Below are 14809 nucleotides of genomic sequence, written 5' to 3'. Positions count from 1 at the left end.
AGGAAATTGAAAAGATATGGGATCAGGGGGGTAGTATTGGACTGGGTGAGAAGCTATCTAAATAAAAGACAACAATTTGTGACAATGAGAGATTATAAATCTGAATGTTTGGACATTGCTTGTGGTGTTCCCCAGGGGTCAGTGTTGGGTCCAAAACGGTTCATCTTGTACATTAACGAGATATGTAAAGTATCCAATATATTTCAATGTATTTTATTTGCGGATGACACTAATCTTTTTTTTTCTGGTGAGAATATCCAGCAGCTTTTAGAGGTCATCACATCTGAAATGAAGAAATTAAATAAATGGTTTGATAGAAACAAATTATCATTGAACTTGAGCAAAACTAAAATTATGTTATTTGGAAACTGTAGATTAAATACTCAAGTACAAGTTAAAATAAATGTGATTATTGAAAGAGTTTATGAAAATAAATTCCTATAGGTGTAATAATAGACCATAAAATCTGTTGGAAACCTCACATAAAACATGTCCAATCTAAACTGTCAAGAAGCATTTCAGTCATGAGTAAAGTAAAGCACATTCTGGATAGAAAATCACTCTACATTCTCTACTGTTCACTAGTTTTACCATATTTAAATTACTGTGCTGAAGTCTGGGGAAACAATTATAAGTCTACACTACAACCACTTTTTATACTCCAAAAAAGGGCCATAAGGATAGTTCACATTGCAGGTTATCGTGATCACACAAACATATTATTTTTAAAGTCAAAAACATTAAAGTTAAATGATCTTGTGGAATTTAAAACGGCACAATTAATGTATAAAGCAAAAGGTCATGTACTTCCAAGAAACATTCAAGAACTGTTCTTTGATAAGGTGGGGGGTTATAATCTGAGGGGAGAACTCAATTTAAAAGTGCTTAATGTACGCACTACCATGAGAAGACACTGCATCTCAAATCTCAATATGTGGAGTGAAACTGTGGAACAGTCTAAATGTGGTGCTAAAGCAATGTCCAAACATGAGACAATTCAAACTGATGTATAAGGAAATGATGTTCACGAGGTACAGGGATGAGGAAGGGACTTGATATTCACGGGTGTTTACATTTTTATTTGATTTCTTTCATGTTTTACATATAGTTAGTTTTTTTTGTTTTGCATATATATATATATATATATATATATTTTTAATGTTTTAAAATAGTACACTCATTTGAGTAGTGGAAAAGGGGTAGGATTAAATAAGTGTATACTTCTTCCTACTCCTTTTCGAACATGTAGATTGAGTTGTGTTTTGCTTTTGTTATTGTTTGTTTGTATTCATTGCATGTTCGAAATAAAGATTTCAAATCAAGTTTTACAATTATTTTTTGGAGAAAAAAAATACGTGTGCTTTAGACTTATGCAGAGTTGTTCTTTTATTTTGGAAAAAGTCCCACCGGAAATCTTATTGTTGGTGTCTCTACTCGCTAGCGGAACAGTGTGTCTTGAGAGACGACGCCATTAGCATTGTCTTGCAGATCATTTAGAAAACGTTTGGTCAAAAGCCTGCATTAAACGTCTAACTAACATGACGCCCACCACTCGTTCCTGTAATTATGACGACTAGACTATCGTGGGATCAAAGTTGTGATAATCGACCTAGCGGGATATTTCTACCTGTTCTGACTCCTGAGTAAGTTGTATTTCTTATTTATCAACGATGGAGTGCATATACTGATTTGACAAATGCTCAGCTATCTTGTGAATGTTTTACCTTAGTTCATTTAAAACCACAGAACAACACGGATATTTATAGCACGACAATTATTCAAAACCATAACATATGATTTGATAGCGAGTGGGCGGAGCCAAACGACACCACTCTTCTGTTGGGGGATCGGTTAGAAAGGTCCATAGTTTAACACACTAGAGCCAATGGCCCAGCATTACGCAATAACCATTTGTATTGCAGTGAGATACAGTGGACACATCCACCTCCCCCTAATCAATTGGAAAGTCAATAGGAAAGGACTGGAGCAGCCTATAAACTGTATTGCAGACAGTGTGCAGTGCACTGGTTGAAATGGTAGTTAGTAGCATTACTTGTTTGCACTAATAGCTACCCGAATACCTCCAATATGGGAAATAGGCTAGCTTAACGTTAGGCCTCAATTTGCATGATAAATATAAATCAATTGTAGGGATTTTGTTAAATTATTAACAAAATCGAATAGTTTATGCGAAAAATATATTTCCCCTTGTTTTTACTGGTAACTACTAACTACACTGTGTACAATAGAGAGCATCCTGACTGGCAATATCACCTCCTGGTTTGGGAATAGCACCGCACAAGACCGTAGCAGACTACAGAGACAGGGTTCCCACGGTACCTGGAAAACATTGAAAACATGGGATTCATTTGGAAAGGCATGGAAACTGAGCAAAAGTGACCAATTACATGGAAATAGAAACGGTTGTCCTGGACATTTTTATTGGATGATGTGTAATAAAATGTAACTATTGAGCACAGAATTAACATGAGTTTATAAAAACCCTTTACATGTGAACAGCTTTTACTGTAGATAGAAATGGATGATGTTGTAGAGCATGCTCTTGGCATCCTATATGGTATATTGGATGTTGGAATTTGATGCAGGCAACTTGGTGAGCCAAGGGAGCCTTGGCATCTACAGTGAAACTTGATTGAAACTTCTTATGCAAGTTTATCCTCAAATGTAAGTAGCTGTGTTTTAACTGTGTGGTAAACCTGGGTTTATCAACGTTAGTTAGTAAGCAGTGCAATCTTGCTAACTAGCTAGCCAACGTTAGCTCTCATAACGAGCCAGTTAGCCAGCGCCAGGTACAGTAGCTAGCCAACGTTAGCTCTCATAACGAGCCAGTTAGCCAGCGCCAGGTACAGTAGCTAGCCAACGTTAGCTCTCGTAACGAGGCAGTTAGCCAGCGCCAAGTACAGTAGCTACCAACGTTAGCTCTCATAACGAGCCAGTTAGCCAGCGCCAGGTACAGTAGCTAGCCAACGTTAGCTCTCATAACGAGCCAGTTAGCCAGCGCCAGGTACAGTAGCTAGCCAACATTAGCTCTCATAACGAGCCAGTTAGCCAGCGCCAAGTACAGTAGCTAGCCAACGTTAGCTCTCATAACGAGCCAGTTAGCCAGCGCCAGGTACAGTAGCTACCAACGTTAGCTCTCATAACTATAGCCAGTTAGCCAGCGCCGGGTACAGTAGCTAGCCAACGTTAGCTCTCATAACGAGCCAGTTAGCCAGCGCCAGGTACAGTAGCTAGCCAACGTTAGCTCTCATAACGAGCCAGTTAGCCAGCGCCAGGTACATTAGCTACCAACGTTAGCTCTCATAACGATAGCCAGTTAGCCAGCGCCGGGTACAGTAGCTAGCCAACATTAGCTCTCATAACGAGCCAGTTAGCCAGCGCCAGGTACAGTAGCTACCAACGTTAGCTCTCATAACGAGCCAGTTAGCCAGCGCCAGTTACAGTAGTTACCAACGTTAGCTCTCATAACGATAGCCAGTTAGCCAGCGCCGGGTACAGTAGCTACCAACGTTAGCTCATAACGATAGCCAGCGCCAGGTACAGTAGCTACCAACGTTAGCTCTCATAACGATAACCAATTTGATTTACAAAAGCTTTTACAGAGTAAGAGTAGTAGGGGTGAAACGATGCAACCTCACAACGATTAATTTCAATTACGATTATTCAGGCAACGATTCAATGCATCATGAAATCTCTTCATTTGACCATGATTCGATACATTTTCTATCAGTTAATTCCCCAAAACTTTTTGAATACACGAATGTGGCTGGGGGAACTGATTCACTCAGCATGATTTGATTTTTATTACGGATCATGAATGGACTATAGGTCAATAAAAACAATACACACACAAAAAAACATTACAAATGTTTAATATTATTATTATTTCTTTTGTTGATTTAGATCAGTGGTCACCAACCCGTCGATCTTGATCGACTGGTCGATCTTTGAGACTGTCCCTGTAGATCTTTCCATGAAAATTAAAAAAAAAAAAGTTTAATTTTTTTTTTTTTTAGATCTTACCCTGAGAGTCCACATTACAGTCCTACTTTTGTTTTGATGTGAAAAGTGATGCTGCACTTAGCACTGACTGAGAAAGTACACATACAGTTCTACTTTTGTTTTGATGTGAAAATGATGCTGCACTTAGCACTGACTGCACTTAGCACTGACTGCACTTAGCACTGACTGAGAAAGTACACATTACAGTTCTACTTTATAAAATGCTAATTGTAAATATGTTTGTCAATGTTAATAATATGAGAGTCCACATTACAGTTCTACTTTTGTTTTGATGTGAAAAGTGATGCTGCATAAGATGACTGCACTTAGCACTGACTGAGAAAGTACATAATAGTTCTACTTTGACGTTTTAATGTTGGACCAAAGCATTGCATGTAATTAGAATACAGGCAAATAAGTCATTTAGTTTAAAGTACAATCTTGGCTGTCTTTTTCTCTCAACGCTTCAATAGGTAGATCTTGCCTTCACCAAAAAAAAAAAGTGATATTGGGCTTAAAAAGGTTGGTGACCACTGATTTAGATTATAATCGATTCTAACATTTTCAAATACATGCAGTTGAATTGTCACATAATTAGAATCGATGCATTTCGATTAATCGATGCATCGTTACACCCCTAAAGAGTAGGCATACTACCCCTTCTACGTAAGACTCATAATCTCAAATGTGTGATGCATTACAGGAGTGTGTGTGTGGTTGTGTGTGTGAAGGGAGGGGGGCGCGGATGGGGGGCGGAAAACTTCAGGGGCCTATAGATCATCACTTAATATGGTACCTGGAAAATCAGGAGGTAGTATGGAAAAAAATGTCAAGGCAAGCGTGGGAACCCTGAGAGAGTGGCACGTTCAACCGAACGCACAATTGGAGGGGGGCTTCCCACCCTCCAGAACATTTACAACAAGCGGTGCAGGGGTAAGGCTAAGAGAATCATCAAGGACTCCAGCCACCCAAACAACTGCCTCTTTGAACTGCTGCGGTCAGGCAAGCGATACCGGAGTCTCATGGCGAGCACAGAAAGACTCGGAAGAAGCTTCTATCCCCAGGCCATCAGGCTGCTCAACGAACAATAAACACTATGCAACAACCATCAAATGCACACAGCACACACATCCACACGCGCACACTCACTTTAAACAAACAACACACTGCAGCACCCACTCTCCACACTTTAGATCACCTAAACGCACTTTATATTTATTGGTAAAGGATTTTGTGGGATATTTGTAGATATCCTGATGAAGAATGTGCTCAGTCAACCGAGGCTTGGATAATAACAAGGGTTTATTAACCAAACAGATAGAATACATAGAGAGAATGGCTGAGGGCTTCCCCCCAGGTGATCAGCTGAATTTACCCAGGTAAGAAGACCCTGGATAGATCTCGGGAGGAGATCTATATAGTTAACGGGGGGGGTGTGGTCCCATTTGATAGGTCAGATGGGGGGGGGGGGGGTACAGGTAATGGGGACACAGGGGAGGGGAGTGTCTTATTCCACAGAGAGGGGGGGGCACAGGTAACGGGATATAGGGGAGGGGACTATATTTACATGAGAACATTAGATATTATACCACAATTTGCACTACAACTCGTACACCTTACTGTAAATTGTACCTAAATTGTACCTCATCCCATTTCTGCTTTGCACTATATAGTATTGTATATTAGTACATTGCATAGTGTAACTGAGGGGTACAATTCCCTGACTGTATTGAGAGTATGGTATCATTAAACCACTACTTAGTTATGTACTTTAATTACTGGCCATACAGTACATGGTATATCTGGTGAACACCCACACAAGAATACGGCAATGACAAAGAAAGTTCTAGTTAGAGGTATTTATTATTAGAGCAGCAACGGTAGGTTACAGATTGAGAATTATAATTGCGCTTGTAAGGCGAAGAACACTTGAAGTAGGTCAAGAGCGTAAGTCCATGAGAATAGTAAGATGGGTATAACTGACGCCACCTGTAGCATAGTACTCCCTTGGTCCGCAGACAAAGCAACAGCTATACTCCAGTAGGGCTGCACGATTAATCGTTTTTTAATCGAAATCGCGATTTGGAATGATGCAATTATCAAATCGCCAAGCCTGCAATTAATTTTTTTTTTTTTTTTTTTTTTTTAATTTAACCAGGAAGTCCCATTGAGATACAAGATCTCCTTTGCAAGGTAGACCTGGCCAAGATGACAGCAATAACATTTGCAATACATCACACAGCAATAAAATGTGCGATACATCACACAAGAACATAATAAATGTGCATGTATACAATACATCACATGTAAACACAAAGCAGAATAGTCTACATGATAGTAAAAGTGTATAATACAGGGTAATACAGTAATTTTGCAGTTGGGACCCGACTACAGAAAGCAGCAACATTCTTCTTGTAATTTTTTTTTAAATATGTTATAATCGCATCGCAAATAATAAGAATAATAATCGCAATTAGATTATTTCCCAAAATCGTGCAGCCCTATACTCCAGTATGCACGACAGCATGGATGAAAGCTAGCCAGCCTCTGTGGTCCTAGAGGCGGGCTCGAGGGTGCTCCTCACAGGGGTAGATCCCACACAGCAGTGGGGTAGACGGTTCTCTGCTCCAGCAGCCACAGTACCAAAGCAATATAATCCAGCCGGAAAAGGCTCTGCATTTGCCGGTGTAGGTTCTCCGGTGTACATATCCAACGGTTCTCGTCTAGGACTCCTCGGGTGGTGGCGCGAGTTTAGGCCGCCCAGCCTGGATAAGTGCACTAGCTATAGGTACGACGAACCGGTGGTAATGCTGGTCACGGAGAACGGTAGCCGCACGATACACTATAAATAATAGACTATTACTTCACAATAGAATAAGTCGAACTCGACGATACGGCGTTAAACTCTGACACTTTAGCTATCTATTCGCACGCGGTTCTCAAGGCTCTATTCAGGGGCAAAGAGGCCCACTTCACGGCACGTTGTATCGTGGTGAAGGCTTCAACTTTTAGGATACTCAGTACTGCTGTATCCACCTGCGACGTATTTATACGTAAAGTGAATAATCTAGTGCCAACCTCAGTTCTGTCTCGTATTACTGCGCAAACCTGGACATGTTGAGACATGCCTTGGCGGTGGCTTTGAACTTGCCATTGGGGGTATGGCCGTTGGCGCCTAGGGGTCGCTGTCCAATAGGAGAACGAATATTATGGTCTGGCTTGTACCTAGGTAAAGGGATATTCCGTGTATATATACAAAGAATATACAAGGGATATCAAACGATATACAAATATTATACAAGGTATCTCAAGTAATAAATATATATATTCTGTTTAATCTGACCCTTTGTAACACATAGTATATTGTATATTGTATGGTAACTCAGTTACTTCTATTCTGCATCGAACATTGTACATATGTCATTGTCTATACTGAACACTGTGACTTCTATTTTTACTTCTATTACATGCTATACTATTTTATTTCATACTTATCTTGTCTAGCACAGTCTCTGGAGTGTAACAGAAAGAAGCATTTTGTATAAAAGTATTCTGTACTTCTGACGACTATTAAAGAAACTAAAGAAACTTGAACTTGAAACTAGTGTATTGAGTGGACGCGTGTATGCTTTCTACAACGCAGTTGGGCGATTTGCGATTCTGATTGGCCACTGACGTTTCTGGTCATGTGACATGTGCGCCCAATAGCGTGACGACAGGGGAGGAAACTAACTTTTTGGCTTACCAGCCAACTGGCGAGTATCTGATTTTTTTTACCAGCCAAACAGATTTTTTACCAGACAAAAAAAATCGCTAATTGTGATAATTACTTCTTTGTATGTCAAGCCGCATCAATATTGTGTATGCATCTGGGTAGGCACACTGTGCCTTTAAGACAGCACGGTGGTCTTACGACAGTGCTGTGAAGTACCGTCAAGTGTTGTGGTAACGTCAGTTGGGTTGGTGTGCTGTTGTGCACAGTGCACTGGTTGAGCTAGCCCCTTTCGTGACTGCGATGTGCAAGCCAGGGGCTTTTGAGCATGAAATAAAATGTCTAACCTTACGTCGTAGTCCGGTGCTTTTTTGGAAACATTATAGTCATAACAGATACACCTAGCTGGCTGCTTTGAGCACACAGGGCTAACGTTAGCTAGCAAGCAGCTATAGCTAAAACGCTAACTAGAAGCTAACCACTGTATACAGTTCCAGTAGACTAACATTACACCTCTGTGATTTAAATGTGTCCTTAGTAACTTATACTCGAGGGTTGTACTAGGGTTGGATGCAGTTCCCCGTTGGTCAGTCTGTCTGTTTTCCATCTTCTGCTGTGTTTAACGTTATCTGTTTGCGAGTGCTCCTGATGGCTAGCCTAGTACCGCGGGACTTTTATTATTATATGTCCGCGGGTTGGCCAGTACTGCGCAAACGTTTATTAAACATTATATGTCCGCGGGTGGTCTTGTGCAGTGCTCTCGTGGCACTGTCAACTAAAGCGATCACTCAGAAGACGCGCACCGTTTGCCAGTGCAGTGATTGCAGAATGTTTTATTTTTTTGTATACTCGCCAGCAGGGGAGGAAACTAACTTTTTGGCTTACCAGCCAACTGGCGGGTATCTGATTTTTTTTACCAGCCAAACGTAAAAAATACTAGCATTTGGCCAGTAAAGTGGCCTAATTTCCTCCCCTGCGTGACGAGCTGTGTCTTTGCCCATTTCCGCGTCGAAACAGCCTGCAAAGCACCTGGCGTTCTATCGCCATGCTCTAAGACAAACTATAACCTTAACCAACTTCGAAAGAGCGCCTAAGCTTAACCAGTGTAGACAGTTGCGGTCCCAGGATTGGGCGTACATGTCACATGACCAGAAATGACCTGGCCAATCAGAATCGCCCAACTGCGTTGTAGAAAGCATACAAGCAGAGGGGACCCCATTAACTGTTACACCGCTGAACGGCATGCTGGGTACAGCTCGCCAGCTAGCATAACAGCTGGGAGAACAGAAAAGAAAGAGAGACCTGAGATGTTACATGGTAGCAATGTTTTGCACGTTTGTCATGTTGTTTCATTAAGCTCACATTTCAGAATGAATGCTTTTACAATGACAGCAGCCAGCTTGCTTGCTTGTTGGATTATCAAGTAAAAACAAAGCCATACATGAACGTGGAAGCTCAGACATTTCAAGCATCAACAATGTAACTTTCAGAATGAATGCTTTTGTTCCTGGAAATGCGTAGAAGTGTGACTCAGCTGTTGGCCAGCCTTTCCTTCCAATGGCGTCTCAAAATTGGCATCACACACACTTGCTCACCTTTCCGTGCGTGCATCATGAGAAGGCCCAAAATGGGCTCCACCTTTCAGCCATGCTGTGTCATGGTCTTTTCAGAAGGGGAGAGACTGACACCTTTAATACATGGAGCAAGTGACATGGAAGTGGGGCAAATAGTTTTGCCGTCTACATCAGTTGTGTCCCAAGCCGTGGCACATTATTAGTTAAACCTACCCTCACTAGAGGCATAATCTAGTGAGGGTAGGGGAAATTGTGCTATATAGATAGTTATTACTTATTATTATTATATTGTAAAAATAATTATGCATTGAAATGTTTGTAACTATCGATGACATTGGAAAATGAAGATGACCTCAATTGTCCTTTTTCAGAATAAAGGTTTGAATGAATACCACATCTTGTCCTAAAATAGAAAACATTTATTGTGTGACTGTGTGATCGATTTTCAAAGATAATAGGCCGAGTATAGTTAAATAAAATAGGTGTAGAATAGTTCTACTCGTGGCCTCTGACTACTCCATAGCAGTATTTTTCCACATTGATCTTAAATCATAATCAACTTCACCATACCAACTGCAACTTGCTCTGCACCTGGTAATCATATTGACATTTTCAATACGTTAGTTGACTGCTCAGCGTTATTTTTTTCCGTAGCCGCATTTTGCGGAGACGCTCTCTGATTGGCCAAATGGCCACTGACTGACGCTCTCTGATTGGCCACTGACATGTGCGCCCAATTGCGTGACGAGCTGTGTCTTTGCCCATTTCCGCCTCTAACAGCCTGCAAACTACCTAACGCCTAGTTTATCACTGGTTAAGCTTAGGCGACTCTTTCGAATTTGGTTAAGGTTAGAGTTTGGAATCAGGGCTGGCGTTCTATCGCCATGCTCTAACACAAACTCTAACCTTAACCAACTTCGAAAGAGTGCCTAAGCTTAACCGGTGTAGAAACAGGCGTCACACGATTGGGCGCACCAGAAACATCAGTGGCCAATCAGAGAGCGTCTCCGCAAAATGCGGCTACGGAAAAGAATAACGCGACTGTGCTCATCTTGTAATGCCGGGAAGCTTGTATAGACCACTACACTTCCGTGTTACATTGAAATCAGGGAGGAGATTGCGGGGGGGTCAAATGAATGGATGTGGACGAGAGCCGTGATGGAAGTGGTTGCCGATACGGCTGTGGGGGTGCTAGAGACATGATCGAATAGACGTTTATGCGCCTCGCTCTCCTGAACACGGCGTGACCCATAACTAATCGATCAGAACTAAATCGGCAGAGAAAAAGCCCATTTTAAAGCACCTATTCCGCATGGACATGCGCAGAGTGCCCATGGAGTCTGGACGACGCGAGATGACGCTCGAATGAATGTGGACTGTTCTATCAGAGGGGGGAGCTTCGGTGGCCAGCCGAACAGGATAATGAAAAAATTATCCCACTAAATGGCCAGACGCGTCTTATGGCGACATCTACAATTACCTCATTGAGTCTACAGGTAGACTAATGTTTATATTTAAGTGCAGCGGTCTGTAGCCACTTACATGACCATCGAAGCTCCCCCCTCTGATGGAACAGTCCACATTCATTCGAGCGTCATCTCGCGTTGTCCAGACTCCATGGGCACTCTGCGCATGTCCATGCGGAATAGGTGCTTTAAAATGGGCTTTTTCTCTGCCGATTTAGTTCTGATCGATTAGTTATGGGTCACGCCGTGTTCAGGAGAGCGAGGCGCATAAACGTCTATTCGATCATGTCTCCAGCACCCCCACAGCCGTATCGGCAACCACTTACATCACGGCTCTCGTCCACATTCATTCATTTGACCCCCCCGCAATCTCCTCCCTGATTTCAGAATCCCGGAAGTGTTACGGTGGTCTATCCTTTCGGCAAGCAACCTTCCCTTCCGCGTTGCTCTGATTGGCCGAGCGCGCGCATGCGCATGCGCATGAGCCACGATAAGCCCCTCAGGCAAGCAGGAATACTAAGCTCCAGTTAACCTAATTTATACAAATGGAAGTAGGGCTGACCTTCAAAGCTTTTTTTGGCAATCGAAACTTCGGGGCCGAGCTTCGATTTTAATTCGAAGCTTCGAGAAAAAAGAAAAAATTTATTTTTTTATCTTATGTTGTGGGACTTGTACAGCACTTTGGTAAACTTTGTTGTTTTTAAATGTGCTCTATAAATAAAGTGGATTGGATTAATGAATTAAGTAGCCCCTTTCGTGACTGTGACGCAGCCAACAAGGTTTCACTCGGCTGTGTGATTTAATTCAAGGTGGATCGCTGTTGTCGTTTGAACAACTTCAGATTTCATGGGAACTACCAATCCCCCAAATCAAGAATGTTTAAGATGAATGAAGTAAGATTTTGATTATTTGAAATATGGCCTGTGTAGACTAAACTATGCACAGAATTATGTCAGTCTACAAGGTCCGGATTCTACATGGTCCGGCAATGTAGACCTTGTAGACTCCACTACAGACCAATTATCAGTGAATGTTCATGCATTTTTAAGAAGGGCTACTTCCACAAAAAAACAAAACTCACCAAAACATCTCAGTAGCACCTTATCTAAATGTTCTATTTCATATATGGAGATTCATATTTATTTATGTATTGCATGCATTTCTACATTTTATTTCCTATTTTGTTTATTCATCCCAGTATCTTTCTTTCTTATGTGTGGAATTCTGCAAGGCAGGTGTATGTGTTTGAGGATGATATCCTTCAAACAGGCAATAGTGATGATATAATTTGGGCAGTGCTGAGCTGGGTTACTTTCCTCCAGTGTATTTGTCCCCCGGTCCCACCCAATGGCCCCACACACACGCACGCACGCACGCACGCACACACACACACACACAAATCGAAGTAAAAAAAATTGGAATACTGACAAAGCCATACTTGGTCATTTACTGTACAACTGGGTTAGGACATCTGTAGGGGCCAGTTTCGAATTGCAGTCTCCCGTAGGTGTTTTTTGAGAGTGTTTTTGAAGGTGGGTAGTGATTCACATTCCTTTACAGCTTTGGGTAGGGCGTTCCACATTGATGTGGCATAATTGCGGAAACGTGTTTAGTCCCTTGTTTGAGCCGAATCTGGGTTTAACATGATTTGGAGCTCCCTCTGGTGTTGTGATCCTGGTATTCACTGACCTTTGGGATGGAATTTGACATGTACATGGGTACCTTGGTCGTGTAGTGTATCTTGTAGACCAGGCCCATTGCAAGTTGCTGTACTCTGTCGTCTACTCTAAGCCATCCTAGGTTGTCAAAGTGGGCAGGGGTGAGGTGGGTTCTAGGAGTCAGGTCAAGCAGTAGTCTGACTAGTTTGTTTTGAGATGTTTGTAATTTGTTTTTTAGTGCCTTTTGAGGTGCTTTGGTACCATGAGGTGCAATCATAGTCATAGTATCCTTGAATGAGTGCTCCTGCCAGAGTCTTCAGGGTATTCTTGTTTACCAGAGAGGAGATCCGGTACAAGAATCGAGTTCGTTGGTTGACTTTTTGTATTACATTGGATGCCATTTTTGTCACAGGAAAGATTAGCCTCTAGGATGGAACCCAGGTAGGTAATTTCATCTTTCCTTGTGACAATATTGTCACCCACTGTAACTGAGAAGCCGTCGGTCTTGCTGAGTTTGTTATTTGAACCGAAGAGAATGGACTCTGTTTTGCCCATGTGTAATGATAGTTTGTTGTCGGCGAGCCATATGGAGTCCATGGTAAAGTCATACAAGTTGTTTGCAGATTACATTACATTACGTTGCTGTGGCATGAACTGCAGGTGGGTGCAACACACACACACCGGGCAAAACTATATCTAATTTCCTTGGTGGAGGTAATTAAACCCTGTCTGCCTTTTGACTATATACCAAAACGTTATATTGTCATCATACTGTATAGGCGCACACAAGTGAAGTTTCAAACTGCAGTTGGTAAAGTAATGTTATTTTCCCCCCAGATCTACCCAGAGACATGGATGATTCCACTGGACTGAAGGAGGAACCCAGAGACCCACAAGACTTTATACTGAACATCAAAGAAGAGACTCTGGACTTTCCTGACCCACCCAGGGACATTTCCACCAGACTGAAGGAGGAGCCCACAGATGATCAGGACATCTGTAAGTTAAGTTTATTTCTGTGTAACACGTGGCTGCTGGTCCATAAAGAGTCTTAAAATTCACTTTGACTAATTAAAGACTTTAAAAAGCATTAAATAGTCCTCTGTTTGATAAGGTCTTAAATATGTATTTATTGAATGCTATAAGCAGGGTATAAGTAAAACCTTTATATCACGTTACAGTCTTTGGTGTTTGCTATTCGTGTTCTCAGATGTTGACCTTTAATTATTATTATTATCTCTGTCCACTCTCCCGTGATTGGCTGTTGCGTCTGCATTTGTATGGATGGTATAGAGATGGCTAGTTAGCTAACCTGCAAACACCCCGACTGATGGCTCTCCCTATGTGCTCATATAGCCATTTCTCCTGTTAATCGCCTGTATTTCAGACCAAGTCTCATTCATGATAGTTAACAAGTGTCATTGCAGCTGTCACTTGAACTGCTGATTCGCATCGCATCGCACTATCCCTCATTCATTCCCTATTCAGAATATAAATGCGAGGAACAATAGAGGCTAAATGGTAAATGGACTGTGTAACTGAGGGGTACAATTCCCTGACTGTATTGTTAGATATGGTATTTAATACCACTACCTCTTGTACTTTAACTTCTGGCCATCCAGTACATGATATAAATATGATGAACACTTTCCCACCTGATGAAACGAAGTCCACACAAATGTACAAATCGAATATTTAATATAGCAAAAGGTATATACAACGTTCACTTGTTTACACTTATGATTTGAAATGCACTTGTATGGCAAATGAGTATTCGTAGGTAAATCAACATTGAATGTCCAATCTCTGGTTACGCAGGGAGTAAGTATACAACCTGGTTCTCTAGGAAACTATAGCGATGGTACTTAAATGATTATAGCTGGATACACTAAGGGGGGGGGGGGGGTCCCGCTGGTTGTAAGACAGTAGGAGGGGGGGGTTAGAGAAGCCGCTGGCGGTATCCCATCTGGCCGACGGTTTCTTGGGAGAATTCAAAGTCTTCAACACGGTGCCCACAGAACCTCGGTCCGCAGACGAATACAGCCGGACCCTCTGGTGGACGGTAGCTGCCGGTCCACAACGGAGAGACGTGAGGCGACCTCACTGGTGTAGAGCGCCGTCTCACCTGGAGTCCTCTCCGGGGGGTAGTTCCAACACTCCGCAGTGTTGGCCGTTATCCATGGAATAATCAAAGCACCCAAAGCATAATCCAAGCCGTGGAAGGCTCGCCGTCGTCCGGGTAGAGTAATCCAATATACAGGTCCAGTCGCCCTGGCCCGGAGCTCCTCGGATGCAAGCACCACTAGTGGTCTGCCCAGCCTGGTTAAGACTCCAGATAACGTCAGGAACGATGGGGGTACTGATAACTTTATAACT

At 42.1% G+C, this 14809-nt stretch overlaps 1 protein-coding gene across 4 annotated transcripts in view; it reads left to right on the top strand.

The window, feature by feature from the left end:
• Positions 1-1469: 1469 nt before the first annotated feature.
• LOC311234067 (uncharacterized protein) overlaps positions 1470-14809 on the top strand; it is a 57613-nt gene continuing 44273 nt past the window's right edge. For all 4 annotated transcript variants that reach the window (XR_014620063.1, XM_084321165.1, XM_084321164.1 and 1 more), the window contains exons 1-2: positions 1470-1643; positions 13271-13432. Coding sequence is in view for 3 of the 4 variants with exons in the window: in XM_084321165.1 (XP_084177291.1) it covers positions 13285-13432 (148 nt within the window). In the remaining variant the exon portion in view is untranslated. The remainder of the gene's footprint in view (positions 1644-13270; positions 13433-14809) is intronic.

This window comes from Notolepis coatsorum (assembly GCF_963971535.1).
Source record: "Notolepis coatsorum genome assembly, chromosome: 1".
NCBI classification, from domain to species: Eukaryota; Metazoa; Chordata; class Actinopteri; order Aulopiformes; family Paralepididae; genus Notolepis; species Notolepis coatsorum.
This window is presented reverse-complemented; position numbering and strand designations above follow the sequence as displayed.